Consider the following 20,676-nt stretch of genomic DNA (forward strand, 5'->3'; position numbering starts at 1 on the left):
AATGTATACTTATAGATTTTTAAAACTTACAGCTCTTCGATGACGCTTCAAGTAAGTACAAAGTGGACTGCACTAGAACGTATTTCATTAGACTCTAAAAACTCATATAATCTCGCTAATATTCGTATTTACAGTGAGACTTGTTCTCTTTTGAGTGGCTCTCATGGAGAAGATGAAACCGCTTTGAAACTTGTCCATCACAGCTCCTGAGTTCCTGTCATCTTTTGTCTGTGACTGCATCTGTGAGCGTGAGTGTGACTGCGACTGTGATTATGGCTGTGACCGTGACTGTGGTTGCTGCTGCTCTCGGATGCTTCCTCAATGGGATTGTTGTCCTCATCGCATGAAATGTATTTAATCCGCACTCGCTGACGCTCGCCCGCGCTGTTGTTTATAGATAGACAAATGGGCGAGCTATTGTCATCCATTGGCCTCTCGATGACGCACTCCACGGCCATGTGGTTCGCCGCTGCCCCCGCCGCCTTCCTCTCCCGCGACGATGTGGTGGGCACCTGCTGGATCTGCGTCTCCATTGTGCTGCGCTTCCATTGGCTTTTAGTTTCCACTACACACACACACATATATATATATATCTGCCGATTTGATGAATCACATGGTGGAGCTACCTACAGAGTCCCATTGTACGTACCTCTAGTGTTTCGATTCGAGCTGTTCTTGTTCGCCAACCTACTCTTCGGCGAGTCGAACTTGTAGCGTGTCAGGCCCATGCAGCAGCAGAAAATTATCCGTTGGAAGTACATGCGGAATCTGTAAAGCGAAATATATTAAGTGCAAAATGAAAATTGTCTTTTATCTCTGTCAAGGTAATTGCTCACCTCTTGTTCATCCAGTAGTAGATGATCGGATTCACCATGGCATTGGACATGGCCAGCCAGTAAAAGCCGAGATACATGTGCTGCACGTACTTCGTGGATGCCACCTGGTTGTTGTGGTAGGCATAGATGAAGAACATGTGGTAGGGCAGCCAGCAAATGGCGAAGATGGAGACGATGGCAATGAACATGCGAACGACCTTTCGCTTCGACTTCATCGACTCGATCTGGCGCTCCGTGTTCTCGCCTATCGAGCGACTGCCCCACAGCACTCGACCCATGAGCGAGTAGCAAACGAGCATTACGATCATCGGTATGCCGTAGGTCAGCACCAACAGAGTCAAGTTATAGCTGCCGATTGACGAGTGTTCACAATTAGCTGTAGTAGGGCTGAAAGGGGCTTGAATACACTTACACGTAGTCGGTCATCGACGTCGGGTAGCGTCCGTCGGGCCACATCATAAAGCAGACTGTACGCGATTTTCCGTTATAATAGCTGCCAAGTAATTTTATGAATCATCACCCGTTCATTGTCTCGGCTAATGTTAATTGCTCTAAATGGTAAGGTTAACACGAAACTTTCGCCCTGCGCGCCCTAATGGAATTTACATTGTGCATAAAGGTATCTTGGGCTGCTGCGGCGCCAGACACTTTGCAACATAATTTAATTACTGTGAAAGCGAACCCGGGCCGAAGAGCCCTGAGAAATTATCACGGCCCAAAAGTTAGGCGCGAAGGGTCCTTCCGCCCAGACGGAAGGCGACACCTTAAAGTCGCCTTTCGCATCGAAGCTGCCTTTCCATAAAAAACTAATTTGGCAAATTGAAGATTTGCCAACAATCCACCCAGTCCGAGGAGCTCGTTAGGCACGCATCTGCCAGCCAGGTGATTAACTGAGCAAATTTTCGGCCAGCTCGACCATTCAATAGATTATGATTGTATTTGTGCATTTTGAACTAATTGACCTCATTGCGCATTACATTACAATAAATTAGTTAAAAATTATGCTCAAATTTGAATAATTTAACGAATTTAATTGGATCTCCATAGCTCTTATATACACTCTTGTTTAAATAAATTGTTAATAGTAAATTAATTTGATGGGTTATTGATTTCTTCTTATTGATTTCAATTTAGCAACTGTGTAAATTGGAGTAAAACTCTATTCGGTGTAAATTCCTATTGACTGAGCCTTTACAAGAATGCATTTCAATTCGTTTGGTATGGATTGATTATATTTATTTTTTGCTATTTCAACCGATAACTCAAAGTGTAGCTGAATTGTTCTAGGTTATCTTTGTTGCAGCTTTGCTTTTTCTATAAATCTACCGATAGTGTGCGCGTGAGCTATACTTAAATATATATACTTAAGGTCTTCCAATTCTTCTCTACTTTTTTTATATTCTTCTCAAAATACAACAAAGTTATTATTTAAGAATGTGTATTTTCTATATTTTAATATTTTGTATTGATATTTCCTTTCTAGAAGCAGGGTTAGTGGAATTACATGAGCTGTCAAGGCATAAATTTTCTTTTCGCATTTCAATTGCTTAACTTTACATATATATATCCACAATATATCGTTAAATTTTTGAGTAAAATTGCCAGAGCCAATAATATTTTGTCCTTATGAACGAAATTTCTCGTCAGTTTATTATCCCTTTTATTCCACTTATACTTATGCAGACTCATAACTTAACATGTTATAAATTCTTCTACAAGCTAGCTTGTTTATTACCCTAGGCAACGTTTTATCTCGAGAATGTATGCCAGTGGCACTCATTCAATCAATCCACGCGTCAGTCCGTCAGTCCATCAGACCGTCAATCAGTTAGTCATAAAAGACTAAAAGCTTCAATTCTATTAAGTGAACGTGCCATTTGCTTCATTGAAGTGTGCGAATTTGCGTAAAATTCAAATGAAAGTGGAGTCAGGAGGAGCCTAGTTGAGCTTCAGGTGCTCATAACGTTAGCTCATGCAATATATCTGAGCAATGGCGATGGCAATGCCAATGGGAGTGGCAGAGACCTAGTCTAACATCCTGGAGTATCAGCGAATCGATGGAAATATGCTCAGAGTCCACAGCGGGCGATTGCGCTGCGGGTGGTGTTTTGTGTGTGGAAGCATCTACGTGAAAAGTATCTTGAACTTTCGTCTTTCAAAGTTCTTTATGTTTATTACTGCCGGAGAGTAAACAAAATATTCAGCTGAGACTGCCGGCCCTGCGCTGACTTTGTAAAGCCAAGGCAAGGTCATATATATACGTATGTATGTATGTATGTATGTATGTAAATCGTGGAGGCACTTCACTTACTGCTTTGTCATGATGCTGGAGTAGAGCAGGCAGGGGGCGGAGAGCACACAACTCAGTGCCCAGATCAGGACGAGAATAAAACGCACTTTGCGACGCGACGTGCGCCGTTTCAGGGGGTGGACTATGGCAATGTATCTGCAAATATACAAATCGGATGCAAAAACGGATGCCAATGCGGATGCGGATGCGGATGCGGGTATTGGTGCAATGAAGATTATGGCAAACACTTAGCACTCACCTGTCGAAGGAGATGGCGACCAGGGTGAAGACCGATGTTGAAACCGTTACGTTGGCCACAAAATTGTTGATGGTGCAATAAATCGAGCCAAATGGCCAATCCGAGTTCACCATGAATATAAAGTTGAAGACACAGTTCAATGAGGACATTAGCAGGTCAGCGATGCTCAGGTTCAGCAGGAAATAATTTGTGACCGTGCGCATGCTGCGATGTCCTGCGGACAGAGACAGAAATAAGAAAACACCACAAACACCGAGACGTGGAAGAAAAGACAAATCCACCGGATATTGCCTGCCTCGTTCCTCAAAGGCAATGAGAACTAACTGTGACTCTGATACGCGAGTTAAGTCCATCCAGCGGGATGTGCCTTAAAGCGCCGCTCAGAGTTGAGCATTTGAAACAATTGCAAACACGTCAAGAGCTTACCTGTAACAATCCACAGCACTATGCCATTGCCCGCAATGGCCACGAACATCATCAGGCCAAATACGATGGCCCAAATGGTTTTCTGCTCCCACGGCAGCTCATATGGGCGCGTGGGCGATGGAAATAGACATTCAGTGAGAAAGTCCCTGCACAACGATGGAAAGAGAGAGATATGTATATATAGAGAGAGATGGCAAAAAGTTAAATACACATACATGCTTTTCCACATATCAAAATGAAGGAAAACAAATGAAAAACTATTGCTCAACGGACACAACAATTGCAAATAGGAGCTTGCACAAATCCTTTGAACACGCTTGCACACATGAGTGTGCCATGTATATGTGTGCTCGCGTGAGTGTGTTAGTGTGTTCATCAAAATACAAATCATTTTACGCCACAGTGGGTTCAATAAACCTGCAAGGCAAACAAACAGCACATGTTTGTGCACGTGTCTAAAGGATTCCGCATTACCTAAGCCATTGTCCTTTGCGTGACACAATAAACTATATATTATAGCTTGCATAAGTCAGTCATATAATCATATGTCAATGTAACAATTAAGAATATTTTTCATAATACAGCATACTTCATCCGTTATTCAATATTGTCTACAAAGTTGTTTATAAAAGTTTGAACATCTTTAAAAATATTTATTTATAAATATACAAAATACCTGTCAACTACCAGGATAAATTGAATTTCTTTCTGTGCGCACAAGATAAACTTTGATTGTCTGTCAGATTTTTTCACCTGTCGCAGTCTGTCTAAGGCAGCTCTAAAACAACAATGAAAACTCAATGGAGCTCAAATTTGAGCTCAAATTGGATAAAGGAAACTTCTGATGATGCGAAAGTAACGCAATAACGCTGCAAATTGAATCTCTAGTTTTAAGTGATTTCGTTTGACCTGCATTTGTTCAACAGGAGCAACAATCCTAGATAAGCCACTTAGCAACCAGTGAATTTAGCAGGTAAGCAGCTAAGTGATAGACTGAGGTAGCATTTAATTTTCACTAATAGCTATGTGCTCTGCCATCAGCCAGGCAGCCTGATTAGTGGCAAATGTACTAGAGCAAGGCCCATTAATTAGCCAAACACTATATTGCAGACTACAGAGGCCAAGGACAGGCGCTTCAATGAGCTGTATTGTATGAAGCAGATAATTTAATCGCTTGATCTCTACGAGATGGACTGATTTTACACTGAATACTCTATGATGCCTTGGGGACTGATTTGGCTAATGCTGCGTAATGAAATGATAATTAATTAAACTCGTTTCGCAAAGCCAAGCTAATTTAGAAGCAAATTAAAATATGGCTATATAAGTAACTGGATGTTTATAAATAAACTAAAATTAAATTTATTATTTCTTCTAAGCATTTTACATTCCTTTCCAGCATAAAAATTTTGCTTTAACTTCATTGGCAAAAATTCGGTTTTATTATTTTTTGATATATATGCCAACTACATACATAAATATGAATATATGTATAAGGCTATATAATTAATAAAAGAATGCATTTTGTTAAAATTCCTATAATAGAAATACTTGCCTATATACATTTTCAAACGAATACACACTTATACACATACACGCAGTTAATCTATTTTTCGATTTCTATTTTCAGCTGCACTCGATAATTACGGAAAATCATTTCATTTTCTATTTTCACTTTCGGGAATTTGTTATGTCTAAATACTTCAAAATTGATTAAAATCCATTCACTAAATGGGTTTAGTGGATTAAATCAGAGCTTATTTAGTCACCGAAATAAATATAATTTCTGATTTACTTGCAAATGAGCAGAGCTCGGATTTATTCAGTTTGCATGAACATTAAGTATTATGCTAATCACTAAATACGATACGATAATTTAAACTTTAGTTTAATGCCATTGTTATATGACAGCTTAAATAAATGTGAATTATCTCAATTCAGTTACTTTAAATTTTATGTACTCGACTTACAGACCTACAGAAATAGTCACGTATTTACTTCGAGAAACTAAATGAAACTTAGTTTATCTAATTCATTTTCACTTAGATTACATATAAATTTAGTAAATAATTATATGCTAACCAAAGCGCACATGCTCATAATTAACTCAATTAGCCAGGACGAACCAAATATCGATTTGATTACCGTAAAGGACGTCTCTGGGCAAGTCTTCGTTCGACTCGCTGTCAACAATGCCAGGCAATCAGCGTAAGCTCGAAGGAAGCTCTACGACTTGAGCAAGGATAGAATAACTAGGATAAATATTATATTTAGTGCCACTTTCAGCGTGATTGTGTTTGCTTCTTCTGCTCATTGGCGAAGTAAATAGCCAGCAATGATGTTGTGCAGCGTCTGCCCAGAGTCGTTTTCAGGGGATATTGAATATGCCTATTTGTGAACATCGGAAATCGGAAGGAAAAGCCATAGTATAAGCTGAAAATGCAAACTAATGTCGGTAATGACAAAAGAAAAGAAACCAAATTGCCTAATTGTTAGCGAATATGCAGAGTTGGTCTATTTAATAGATCAAGGCGAGTATTCTGCAGTCGAGCATATGTCAGGAGGTTCCATTGATGTTCCATATTGACTGTTGAGCAGCTCGAGAGCAGAGCAAATTGCAAAAAATTGGCTAATTGAGCCAATGCTGAAATAACATGATGAGCACACTCAAAATGAACTGTGGCATTCGTTTCAATCAGTTGCGGGCGCAGTCAGTTTGTCAGAGAGCGAAATTAAAATACCGTTTTGATTCATATGCCATTGGCAGAGGACATGAAATTGTGCGCATGGCGAATATGAGAGCGAATCGTACATTGGATATATCTGCTTTCCATTTGCATAATTGCATTGTGCGGCATTTGCCAACACTGGAGCAGCAGCCAATATTTTAATCTGAGCCGAGCCCAGTCCAAAGCTTAAACCCTAACTAGTTTAGCTGTCATTGGGAAAAGTTCTGCACTATGGAAACGGAAGCGCTTCGTTATTGTCTGCTCTTGAGTGGCATTCAATTTGTGTATCCTACATCTCTGCCGCATTCAAATACAAAGGACCACAACTTGAGCTGGGCTCGTGCCACGAGAAAGCACGAGCAGTTAATAGCTGATGTCACGAAATATGAAATATTTATATATACACATATTATACGCTCCTGTTGCACACATAGTGCCCTTAATAAATCACCATTACATTATAAAATATTTATTGGAAATTTATTCGTATCAATTTGTCAAAGTTTTATTTATGCCTCAACTGCTTGCGGCTTAATTCTCAGTTTCACAACAAACGGTTATGTAGTAATCAAATAAACCATTTAACCTCCTAGGCCACAAGCATGAAACCATTTAAATAGCTTTTTGACAAAATATAAAATAAATTATTATTAGTAACCCAAACCAGTTTTCGAGCAGTCTCGACTGGAGCCTTCTTACTTGTTATTATTCGTTTTTATTTATTGAATTTCTTTTATTTATTTATTTATTTATTTTTTTTTTAATCGGTCCAAATGGACAATTAAAACATTAAATTTGAAGACAAGAATAATATTCGTGGCGTTAGAAAAAAAAATAAAGTGAAAATCCACAGGAGCACTTAGTGGGTGGAGTCTTCAGTCTTCAATCGTCATCTGCTGAGACCGAGAAGATCAACCCAACCTAACCAACTCGGATCCGATTTGATCTAGCCTTAATTTCTTTGATATTTAACAAAGAAATTGAAGATACAACTTTAAAGCCTTTGATTTAATTTATTTAACTGCGTCTTACCACAATAAATTAATTTAATTTGCATAAAAAATCTGCATAATTTCAGTTTGTGCTTCCTCCTGTTCCATTGGACGAATTCGCATTGCTGCCATCTCTAAGCCCAACACGAACGGCACTTAATTATGGTAATTGTTGTTTATTGCAACTTTCATAATTGAACAAGTAAGAAAGCTCCAGTCGAGACTGCTCGACTAGGAGATACCCTGAACCCTCCAAGCTGATATTCTATTCATTCTGCACTTCTTTTATGCACACATACATACACATGCATCCACACGCACGCATAAGCCTGCGCTCTGCTAACTGCGCAGTAAGCAGCGACTGCGCTTGGGCTCCGCTGCAGTGTGGGCAATATTATGAGAATTTATTTGTTGAAAAATTTCTTTCGTAGACATACGATCTTAATGAAACTTTCAGAGCGTAATCATATGGTAAATATGTGTGTACATTCCAAAGCACAAGTCACTAGTATTTGAAATGCGTTTTTTACAAATTGGGGGAGAAGGGGGCGTGGTATCCAAAATCTGTAAATTACAAAATCTTTGTATCGATTAACTTTATATACAACGCAAATTTGAAGACTCCATCTCTAAATATGTTCAAATTAGGCTAAAAACACAAAATCAATTTTTCGATTATTCTCGATAAAAAAGTTATCGGACAATTTATCGAAAAAATAAAGCAAACTCGTACTGCGTATGGTACTCACGAGTATGCATGCCAAATTTCAGCTCTCTAGCTCTTATAACTTCTGAGATCGACGCACTCATACGGACGGACGGACGGACGGATGGACGGACGGACGGACGGACGGACAGACGGACAGGGCTATATCGACTCAGCTCGTCGCGCTGATCAAGAATATATATACTTTGTGGGGTCTGCCACGCCTCCTTCTGCCCGTTACATACTTTTTCACAAAACCATTATACCCTGATTTCCCATTTTCAATGGGTTCAGGGTATAATAAAATATAAAACAAGTAAGAAAGCTCCAGTCGAGACTGCTCGACTAGGAGATACCCTGAACCCTCCAAGCTAATGTTTTAATCATTCAGCACTTCTTTTATGCACACATACACACGCATAAGCCTGCGCTCTGCTAACTGCGCAGTAAGCAGCGACTGCGCTTGGGCTGCGCTGCAGTGTGTGCAATATTATGAGAATTTATTTATTGAATAACTTCTTTTGTAGACATAAGATCTTAATGAAACTTTTAGAGCGTAATCATATGGTGAATATGTGTGTACATTCCAAAGCCCAAGTCTCTAGTACTTGAAATGCGTCTTTTACAAATTGGGGGAGAAGGGGGCGTGGTATCCAAAATCTGTAAATTACAAAATCTTTGTATCGATTAACTTTATATACAACGCAAATTTGAAGACTTCATCTCTAAAAATGTTCAAATTAGGCTAAAAAAAACAAAATCAATTTTTCGATTATTCTCGATAAAAAAGTTATCGGACGATTTATCGAAAAAATAAAGCAAACTCGTACTGCGTATGGTACTCACGAGTATGCATGCCAAATTTCAGCTCTCTAGCTCTTATAACTTCTGAGATCGACGCACTCATACGGACGGACGGACGGACAGGGCTATATCGACTCAGCTCGTCGCGCTGATCAAGAATATATATACTTTGTGGGGTTTGCCACGCCTCGTTCTGCCCGTTACATACTTTTTCACAAAACCATTATACCCTGATTTCCCATTTTCAATGGGTTCAGGGTATAACAAGCACAAAAACAAAACAGATAACTTTAAATTCGTAAATTTAAAACATTTCCCTCTTGGTTTTTGCCATAATCTAAATTGCTGATCAAATTTAAGCGAAATCGCAGCTGATGATTACCATATCTAGCTTTATTTGCGGGCCCCATTAACTTAATTTTGATTTTATTATAATTTCATTCCATATAATCCCTTGGCACGAAAATATATAATTGCTGTCATTATAGTAACAATCAGGCAAGAATGGCTGTCCGAAAGCCGAGGCTAAAAGGCGAAAGTATACTAATTATTTCCGTTGGCCTGGCACATTTTACTTTTGCTGGGGAGCTTGTGAAGACGTTTATATTATTATTGTGTTATTTATGTGCTTAAACTCAAATATTTATCGGCATTTTTCAAGGGAAATGTTGACGACGAGGAAAAGTCTGGGCGGAAGTAAATTTGGCATCGACCTCTCTTAGGGCTTGGCACGCAATCAATTTTGCTTCTTATGCAAATTTTAGCCAAGGCGCCAGAATAGCAACACGAATATCCTGTATATAAACTATCATGGAGCACAAGTGTCAAGCTTTCAAATGTTTTTGACATTGCAGAAAGTTACAAAAAAGAATCTGCTCTGATTGCAAAGCAATTGCATTTCTGAAATTTGAATAAATTTGGTTTTGCCAGATACAGGTTTCAGTGGATTTAGATGCGTAAATGGAGTATATCCTTCTGCTTTAGATATTTATGCGGAAATATGCTAAATCGTAGAAGCTGCTATAGATATGTTTATATACATATTGATATATGTATATAAAAAAGTCAATAAAAAGATGGTCTGTTTGAACTTTGGGATTTTAAAATGGACTTTAAATATTAAAATAAACACAAAAATAATAAGTATTATAGATTATTCTGTGCAATAAGTTCAACGTAAATCTTGTACAATTTATATAAACTTAATTTTTAAGATGATCAGATTGTTGTTTTCATTTTGCTAAAAGACTGTCAGCTAAAAGCAATTTAATTAGGTATGAAACTTACAACCCTTAAACGTCCCTGGCTGTTAAGGAAAATTTGAATTGAAAGGCATACAAGTTGTTTACAAATCGCTGTTGTTAGTCAAAAGCCAAATGAGCAGGCACCTTACCAGCTATTAGCAGCCATTCGAAATAATATAGCCTACCTCTAAGGGCTCGATGCCAATTGCGGTCAAAACATAAGTTCACTTTAATCATGGTGCAACCTGCGGTAACGTGTGCCACGCATATTATACACAATTGTAGGGAAGGCAGGCGCAGGTGCTGCCGACACCAAATTACCCCCATTAGGGTGCAAATTATTCAATTAAACAGTTTCCTCCCAGCGACACTAAATTAGCACCTACATAGTGTCGGCCCCATGAGAGCGAGGCAGGGCCCGCAACATATTGTAGAATAGTTTCTGTGCTTCCAGATGTGTCATACATATGTATTGCAAATTTCAGAGTTGAAAATTCGCTGTTGGTAATTTGCAGCCGCATTTTAAATGAACTTCTGTTGCAGTGTACATCTGGTACATTACACTGCATATTTCATATTTCATGCGCGCCGAACAGGCAGCCCAAATTGAGAGGTTTTGTGGTTTTGTGCCTTTGTCACAGTCACTTTCACAACCTCAGTTGCAGTTGCAGTCGCTGCCGTAGCCACTGCATTGGCAACCGCAAGTCAAGTCCGCGCTACCTCAATGGTACGAAGGGTAAAGTTGCTAATGGTAACGGGAAAAGTTACAGCACTCGCTAAGTAAGGTGGCCAACTCATGGTGGCCGAGATACGAGCTGTAAAAGTTGGGAGTCACGTTGCCAAATAGATAATAATAAGCCAGCACAAAATTATATACAAGCTCAAGATAGCCTTTGGCAACAGCAACAGAATCTAAAATCAATTCAACTTCTGAGCACACATAGGGAATGGCATTATAAGCAGGCTGTCCATAAATAGAGCTACTTTAAAGTTAAGTTAACTTAAACTTATGACTTTATCTTAGTCCTCTCCAATACTTAAAGATAATAATAAAACAAGTAAGAACGCTCCAGTCGAGACTGCTCGACTAGGAGATACCCTGAACCCTCTAAGCTGATACTCTAATCATTCCGCACTTCTTTTATGCACACATACATACACATGCATCCACACGCACGCATAAGCCTGCGCTCTGCTAACTGCGCAGTAAGCAGCGACTGCGCTTGGGCTGCGCTGCAGTGTGGGCAATATTATGAGAATTTATTTGTCGAATAATTTCTTTTGTAAACATATGATCTTAATGAAACTTTCAGAGTGTAATCATATGGTAAATATGTGTGCACATTCCAAAGCACAAGTCTCTAGTATTTGAAATGCGTTTTTTACAAATTGGGGGAGAAGGGGGCGTGGTATCCAAAATCTGTAAATTACAAAATCTTTGTATCGATTAACTTTATATACAACGATTAACTTTATATTTGAAGACTCCATGTCTAAAATTGTTCAAATTAGACTAAAAAAAAAAACAAAATCAATTTTTCGATTATTCTCGATAAAAAATCGGACGATTTATCGAAAAAATAAAGCAAACTCGTACTGCGTATGGTACTCACGAGTATGCATGCCAAATTTCAGCTCTCTAGCTCTTATAACTTCTGAGATCGACGCACTCATACGGACGGACGGACGGACGGATGGACGGACGGACGGACGGACGGACAGACGGACAGGGCTATATCGACTCAGCTCGTCGCGCTGATCAAGAATATATATACTTTGTGGGGTCTGCCACGCCTCCTTCTCCCTGTTACATACATTTCAACAAAACCATTATACCCTGATTTCCCATTTTCAATGGGTTCAGGGTATAATGATCCCATAGTACATCAACGTAACTGTTTAGTTGAAAAGCTCTATAAAATTAGATTTTAATGCCAGCTTGCTTTAAATATTATGCTAGAGAAGCAATCAATTCTGAAAGTACATTACGCCCAAATCTGCTTACTGATAAGGCAATCCTTTCATGCCCACCGATGCTTGACAAATGACTGAGGACGAGTCGCCTTGTCAGAATCATGGCCACTCGTCATCACTGGTCCCTTTATTATCGAGAGTTCGGCCAGGCCAAAAAAAAAAAACAAATAGGCTTGTCTTGTCGGGAATATGCAGGAGGCAATTACCCTGAACTCGTCGTAACTCGCCATAGCGGCAATCCCGTATAGATGCCAAAACCGAGAGCTCTATTCTCTAAATCTGGTTCAGTATAGGGAATACGGAATGATGGAAAAGTTCTAAAATGCAGATACTCGTAGTTAGTAAAATTTAGTAATTTTATTGTCTTCAGTAAATGCGAAATATTGTATATAAGAATACATATTTCTCGTAAAGATAAAAACCGATATGGGTCGATCGATAGTCTGTGCATTGTGATGTATACTATATACATATGTTAATTGAGCTGTCTTCTCTCTGTGTTTTACATATTACATTATACCGTACTTTCCTATCTATCCTATACATTCTATATTCTATGGATCCAGCATCTCCCTATCTCTTACATACAATACTTTCACATTTTCAGCGATTACAGGGTATGAGCTTTTACACATATGCGTGATTGTCCAGGCTTATATGCTTGTTTGCTTGCAGCATCTACACAAATTTTGGGTCACGTCCAGAGACTTCCCCACTGCTTTTGCAATGCAAATCTGCCCCATTTCAATTTGGATTTATGGCCGAGATTTGTGTAGTTCATTGTTTTGGTTTTTCCCTTTGAAACGCGCACTGCTGCTAGAAGTGTTGAGCAGCCACAGAACAATGCGTTGAACATTGCTGCTATAAAATGGTCACTAATGTATTTCCAGCCTGTGAGATTTTCAATTTAATTAGGTATTTAGGGCAGAGCAAGCCATAAACCGAATCAGGACTCGTGTGAAATGAAATTTAATATTTATTGAGTGGACACTATACAGATAGATCACTGGTTAGTTATCGTATTTTATGAATAGGAGAATTATTATTTATTTCGAATAACTTGTGAGTTCGCTGAAATTCAAATAAATTATATATAAAAAAATATTGTTATATATCTTTATTCATGAAGTAGATTAAAATTGGAGTACGTAAGTAATTGTGGGTTATATAATTTAAGCTATGCTAAGAATGCTTTTCAAAAATTTAATTTACCAGATAAAAACAAAACAAAACAAAACAAGTAAGAAAGCTCTAGTCGAGACTGCTTGACTTCGAGATCCCCTGAACCCTTTGAGCAACTGATATTTTAATAATTCTTTGCGTCTTTCTGCTTACACAAGAAACACACACACACACCCACTGACGCATAAACACGCATGGGCTGCAGTATGGGCTTACTATGGGAATTTAATTGTTTAAGAACTTTTATTGAGGATGTACTTTTTCCATAAAAATTTTAGATTGTGATTATAACGCTGAAGTACGTGCATCTACTTAAGCACAAGTCTCTAGTATGTATTTGAAATACGCTTTTTACAAATTTGTGGGTGAGGGGGTGGATATATAAATATATATATTAATAAATATTTAAAAAAAAAAAAATTATTTTATATAATTTTTTAATTTTTTATTTATAAGATAATAAACTCTTTATCATTAGAGAGGGTATTTAAAATTCGAGTATTTACTGGAAGTACTCGACTCGGCTATATATATGATAAGTCATCATTGTAATACATAGCTGTTGACCTCTACTTCCACCGAAATTTCATTAGAGCAATTATTCAGGAAAGCACCCATAAAACAGGAAAAGGTTTTCGGACCATATACAGGGAAAAAACGTAATTGAAAAATTTGTCATATGCAAATTTTTGGCTGGAAGCCAAGAGGGTGAATAGCGAGGGACAAAGCAGGCGCTTTGTCAGCCTTGAAGTGGGTAGCAGAATAAGTAAGTGGAATAATTGCAAGAGTATTTGTCCGGCACATTCTGACATTTTTGCTGGGCTAACATTTGGCTACGAGCGCACGCATTTGACCGGAACGAGTTATCCTTTTGTGTCCTTCTGCTGTTTTGTTATTGTGCAGAAGCGAAGCCAAACAGTTAGCGTTGGCTTCTGGTAACAGTGTGTTCTGCTTGAAGTACTCTAAATTATTTTTATGTGCACACATAAACTGTGATTGGATTCGGGGCCCAGCCATAAAAACAGCAAATATCGAGCACCAAAGTCGATCACTGAATGGTATTGGCCAAATTCCGATCCTTGTCATTCGTTGCGCATCAAAATCAATAAGCGCATGAAAAGTCATAAACATAAAAATACCAAAACAAAATATCTTCAAGCTGCTTTAAATCCAACAATCTTTGCGCATTATGTGCACTTTCATTTCGCATGCCTAGTGGCGCAGTGGGCCCAGATTAAATACGTATACGCAACGTAAGCATAGACGCCTCACATAAAGTTAAAGCCGTCAAATGGAAAGAGCGGCACACTTATAAAAGCGCTCTCAGCTGATGTTCGACACGTTCCAGGGGCACGTTGAAATTGCAAATGCGTTCATTTGTTGACACGTTGATTGCGTCTAAGCCTCATGCCACAGGGCTCATAATGAGCTTAATACAGACACAGCTCAGGTGGTCAGCTGACCGCTTGCTAGGGTGGTTGAGGCTTGCCGCTGACCATACACATTCACAAAGCCGCAAAGTCCACACAGAGAACGCCAACTTAGCATGCACACAGCCAAGCTAAGGAGATGGCCAAAATAAATCCCAAAAATGAGCCCGGCGAAAAAGTGAATGAAGAAAATAATGCATATGCTAAAGTGTAGATTATAATATAAACCTATTCTTACGTTTATATATACATTCTATCTATAAGTACAGGAGATATTGGTATATATGTAAGTTAATTTAAAGTCATCTATAGTTTTACTCTTTTTCTTAACAATTCAAATTGTTTAAATGGCAATCGGCCATTGAATCGAGTCAGCTGAAGCGCTCGTTATGAATTTGTCACTTCACCGCAAAGGGCGAGTCCGGGATGGTAGATGGTGCAGATGTCACGGACAGCTACATATAAATTTGTTCCATGACGTAAATGCGTGGACTTTCTGGATACAAGCGAATTGGCCGGGGTTCTGGGTATCTCCCAGCCACTCCTGACCAGAACCTCCGAGATCTTTTTTTCTGTGAAAGTTTTGCGCCGAACATATTTTAGTTGTTGTTAAATGTTCTGTTTGTGAAACTTGTACTGCGTGGGATTAGTTGGAAAGATGCTCGTAGTGAATTCAATTATTGTTCGTGGCACAATTCTCTTCAGTTGTATGTCACCTGAAAAGCAATTTGCGAATTTCCGCATAACGCAAATCCGTAGCTTATAGTCACTCTGAAATGCGAGCATTTTTGTTTGACACGCTCTATAGCGACTTACCTGTAAATGTTGTTCTACAATCTCAATTGCTCTATCTCTCTCTCTTTCTTTTATATACTCTAATTAAGTTGTGATCAATGCAAGATCTAAGAGTTACAGCCCTACAAGCTAATTAGAAAAGTTGCAGTAGAACAAGTTTACATAATATCCATTACAGCTAGTTTACAAGTTACATTAACTTCTATTCAGCTCAGTTCCTGCAAGGAGAGAAATACTTTCACGAGCTCCAATTAGTTTTTGTTCAGCTTTTACTTAATTATAGGTAGCTAACGAGGTAATAAAGGTACAATGTGACCAAAGTACCTGTTGACAACTGGAGGTTCGAGCCTTCCGTAAGCCCATTGAAAAAAAAAATAGCAATAGGGTATTTTAGTATATGCAAACTGATATTATAATTATAATTATAATTATAATTATACTATACAAATTTAGTTCCAACAGTAATGAAACGATACATATAATTATATGTTACTTGGGCCTCTATTGGGCATTTTATTTTAATATAGTTTAACTAAATTATACAGATTAGACAATATATATGATTAAAATATATCTACTTGCGTTTTAATATAATAAAATGAAATAAATTCAATAGATATGTGTAGCCTTTACTGTGTAAAGTACAATTCTAATAAAACTTCTATTGCTATCCCCATGAATACTTATGAGTTGATTTCGTTTAACTCATCTGAAACTGATTTTATTAGAATTACATTCGAATTTGCATGCATTTAAACTTATTTGGACTATCGCACTTGGTTTACATTGATAAAAGCTTTTAAATTTGTATGCGATGCACATACAAATTCCCAGAGAGTGTATCAACTTCTTGTGAATGTATGCTATGCGACAGATAGATAAAGAAAGCCTTAAAACAAGTAATTTACTTTTAAGTTAAACTTTTAATTGAACTTGTAAAGATTCGTATTTTATATCGTGTGAAAAACAATGAGTATCTTCTAGCCATGCACGCTCAATGAACACATTGTTAATGTTGCCGTTCGCCCTCAGCATACAAATCGGCATAATGGAAAAAGTTTTACAAAACGTGCTCCGAGATTTTTGTATTGAACCATTGAATGGTTTAATTGCTAAAGTACATGAAGTCTCAAAAGTTATTTGGATAGGAGCAGTTTGAAAGATTTAATGTGTGAGTGCTGTACTTATTAAGTTTATTTGCATCAGTCTAGCAATGGAACAATTCGCTTGATAATTAGAACAGAATGCTTCAGATAATTGAGTTCTTCGGGGTAACTAAACTAAACTAAGGCCCACGTCGAATACATGTAACAGTTGTTTAATATACGGTCTGTTTAATATAGATTATTATTATTATTAGTGTTAATGATAATTAAACAGAGGATCGAGAGTATACTGATAGACTTATACTTAAACAACTTTTGACAAGCTTCTCTAGAAACTTTACACACATATACCTTACAAAGACCCTAAACTAACTTGTATATCCGAAATTCACAAAAAATTATTGATCAGGGAAATATTTTTATGACATACTAACAACTGAGTTAATTTAGAACTGAGCTATGAATCATATAAGCCTATTCCCCAATTAGATACGCTAAGTTTATTTACTTTGGTAAAGACTTTCATAAAATACATCTCTATAAAGTGTACTTCAAGCCATGTAGTCGTTCGGACTCAAATAAAAATGCCAATAAATTGTTTCTTAATTCTATAGACAATTCATTCAGAATTACTAGAAATTGGAGACACCCGATATACACAGCTCGAACTCTGACGTATATATGCAAATTTGTTTTTGAAATAAAATTTTTAGACGCACAGCTAAAAAGCAAACATTTTTTTCGTAGAAAACTTGCAAAAGCTTAAACTTTAATCTGTTATGTTATGACGTGAATTGGTGTGAAAATGGTCCCAACCCACTTTGTAGTTGTAGACTTGTCGAGTCTTGTCTACTAGGTTCCTACTTGCTTCTGTCAACATTTATTCCTACACTTCTCTCAGTTCGAGTCACTACTTGTATTTGCACTACATTTCGTTTGCACTTTTCAGCACATGTTTGATATCGTTCACTTTTGGTGAGTAACTGTTCATTTCTGTAACAGCATTCGTGAAAAATAATTAAATAAAAGGTTTTAAAGGCAATCTCGTTAGGTACTGGAGAATTTTAAAACATTTTTAATTTATTATAAGCTTCTTTAAATATTTCACTAGGTAAAGTGGAATCGGGTGAGCAACGGCCAAAACATATTCACGAAAAATATGCTTTGTTCTCCGTAAAGAGCTGGTATTTATCAATTATTTATATTCAACTAATTTATATTAATAGTTTGTGGATAGCTCAATGAAAAACAAAATAAAAATGGTTTTAGCTTCATTTGACACTTTTTTATGGTTGCTGGCAGGTTTTATTTAATCAATTGTTATAAATATGCATCATAAACCAATTATTACTTATTTCCGCCATACATGTGCGCTATTCTCTAAGCCCTAAATAAGTATTCGGCTAACAGGTGTGCCAATTACATATAGAATATTCATCAAATATTCATTTTAATAATGCTGCCCATGACAGTGTGGGATGACTGTGCTTTTAATATCTGGTTAGTGCCCGCTTTCAACGCTATATGCTACAATAGATTTCTGTATTGTCGGCGGCTGCCTTAATTTGTTCATTCAATTGTATAGTGCCATTCTTTTTTTGTTGTCATTCTTTAGTTGTTTACTTATATATATATTTTATTATATTTTTGTTTGTATCATGAATATCTTATTGTAAGTTGTCATTCACGAATGAAATGTTGATTTTGTGAAATGTTCGTCTGTCCGTCATTTCGTCTGTCCATCTAAATGTCGCAATTGAAGTTAGACACTTGAAATTAGGCACATATGCACACAGATACATCTACGCCCATTAGGGACGTGGCAAATCGGGAAAACGTGTATTTTCTACGTTTTAAAGACTAACTGTAATGTAGGCATCCTCTATTGATTTGCACCTTATTATTCATTAGATTAATATTTTAAATTATTTTGCTGTTCGTAGCACCCAATTACTAAATTAAACAATTTATACTAATGGTAAAGGCTCACAAAGCGATAGATCCGGATTTAGCGGTCTAGCTCTGATCGCAAAAAATTCAATTTAAATTGTAGTTTAGATTCTAGTCGGAGTAAAGAAATAATTATAATTAAATATATGTATATAAAATAGTAAATCGAATTGAAATTAAGTCATTTAAATTAACATTTATCAAGATGGGAACTAAATTTGGAAGGTAAATTAAGACTTCATGTCTGTCTGTACCTTGGGTACGGCCCTCCCCATTGACAACTTACTTTGCCTCGTTGATGCTACCGAGATTATCTCGGTTCTCGATGATGCCGGATAGAAGGCTGACCACCTCGGTACGGTTGAGGCTATTCAACAGCGTTGTGTTCACAATGCTGTTCAGCTCGAAGCGACGCACGGCGAGAATTGTGCAGTTCACCAGCAGTTCAGTATCCACAATTTCCGACATTATCTTTTGTGTACGAGGGGAGAGAGTGACGTGCAAAGAGGGGGGAACCGTTAATCGTTGGTTGCGTCAATTTATTTCACTGCTCTTCGAAAGAGCGCTATATGGCTGGTCGCGTAGGTAAGAGGGCTTGGGTGACTACAGCAGCAGCAGCAGCAGCAGAGGGAGGAGTTCCAAAAGTGGATGCAGGAGCTGTAAATGCCACTTTGGGGGGCTTAATTATCCCTTCTATGCTCAACTTCTGTGCTTTATGTTGGAAGTCCTTGTGGGCGAAAGATTAATCGGCTTTTATGAATACTTAAGCCTTCCCACTACCTGGGCGTGGCAAGTAACTATTTCCGTAGTATGAGCCGAAAAAATCGAAAAAATATCGGGGTCGCTCTGACGCATTGCACTTGCTGACACTTTTCCTGAATTCAATTAATTTTTAAATATATCGTATACACAGCCGTCGCTACTTTTTTATTAAAGTTTTTTTTTAACTTTTTTGTTTAAAATATTATATTAATTTAATTCTGCTTCTTATAAAATTATAACACACAATTAAATCTCAATAGAGCGCCAAAAATTTAATTTCTTTAAGTTAAGCACACAAAGTAATATTTCACATTTAAAAAGTTTACTAATTTCTTATCATTTTGAAAACAGCATGTAATCTACTTAAGGTGGATGTATGATATTTTATGATATTCGTAATAATATTATTAAACGATTTTTAATAAATATTTTAGGATTATATTTTTTCACACTTATTCACAAGTAATTTATTTAATTTAGTTATTTGATAACACTTGTTTTCTAATTAAATATCAAATATTATCTAATATTTTATATAACTATAAAACACTACTGATAATTGTTGACTTGCAGTTGAATAATTATACTTTAGCTTTTTAATATATTTGCCTATATTTTTATTTATTTATTTAACGGTACATTTTTAAGCGCTCAACATATATTTAAAACTACACTAAATCCATTTAATTAATTTATTTTCAGCATTTACATGACTACTATTATTTTGTTGCTTAAATCTTTTGTTTCGTTCACTGTCAACTCGAGGTACATCAACAACAACGCACATTCACTTAAGTACAATTGCAAAGCGAAATACAATTACAGGATAGATGCCGTGCTCGCACGCGACCTTTAGAGCTAAGCGTGTTGCCGACGACTGCTGCGTTCCACATTGCGACTACAAAATCTCTGCCGCTATTGCCAAAGCGGTGTAGTCATGAGCAACGCAACATCGACATCTGCCTTGCAGAGGCACATGCTTAGCAACATTAAAGCACAACCTGTTGAGAGACGCCAGTAATAAATGGCTGGCAGCATGTTGCTAAGGAGTTCGCAGTATGTCGCTAAGGAGTTGGCAACATTTTATTGCAGACGCGAAAGGAAAGAGAGAGAGTGCGCGAGCCAATGCTCTCTAATTTGCTAGCATCATTGTTGCTGTTGTTGCCATTGGTGTTTACACTTATTGCCATC

The 20,676-nt window shown here is 37.4% G+C and overlaps 1 protein-coding gene across 3 annotated transcripts; it reads right to left on the bottom strand.

Moving 5' to 3' along the window:
• Positions 1-43: 43 nt before the first annotated feature.
• On the bottom strand, positions 44-20,406 carry TkR86C (Tachykinin-like receptor at 86C). 3 transcript variants are annotated; one of them, XM_018001099.2, is made up of 9 exons: positions 20,195-20,403; positions 19,010-19,194; positions 3,812-3,957; positions 3,386-3,599; positions 3,148-3,282; positions 1,249-1,329; positions 837-1,184; positions 650-768; positions 44-565 (listed from the first exon to the last, which is right to left on the bottom strand). In XM_018001099.2, exons 1-9 carry the CDS (start codon positions 20,270-20,272, stop codon positions 198-200), a joined length of 1,674 nt encoding a protein of 557 aa, XP_017856588.2. In that variant the 5' UTR covers positions 20,273-20,403; the 3' UTR covers positions 44-197. The 3 variants fall into 3 exon arrangements, with proteins under 3 accessions (XP_017856588.2, XP_089326168.1, XP_089326171.1); XM_089470042.1 differs by having other exon boundaries at positions 198-565; positions 20,309-20,375; XM_089470045.1 differs by having other exon boundaries at positions 454-593; positions 20,195-20,406.
• Positions 20,407-20,676: the final 270 nt, after the last annotated feature.

The sequence above is a fragment of the Drosophila arizonae genome, chromosome 2 (genome assembly GCF_054131065.1).
Source record: "Drosophila arizonae isolate 15081-1271.41 chromosome 2, UAZ_ARI_1.0, whole genome shotgun sequence".
Lineage (NCBI taxonomy): Eukaryota > Metazoa > Arthropoda > Insecta > Diptera > Drosophilidae > Drosophila > Drosophila arizonae.

What these genes read in the sequence shown, in the direction of transcription:
- TkR86C (XM_018001099.2), bottom strand. Translation starts at nt 20,272, where the DNA reads ATGTGCGTTGTTGTTGATGTACCTCGAGTTGACAGTGAACGAAACAAA. An exon ending in AACAAAATAATAGTAGTCAT is followed by an intron (nt 19,195 to 20,194) that starts GTAAATGCTGAA and finishes CGTACACAAAAG; the next exon opens with ATAATGTCGGAAATTGTGGA. An exon ending in CTCGAATCGAAACACTAGAG is followed by an intron (nt 566 to 649) that starts GTACGTACAATG and finishes GTGTGTGTGTAG; the next exon opens with TGGAAACTAAAAGCCAATGG.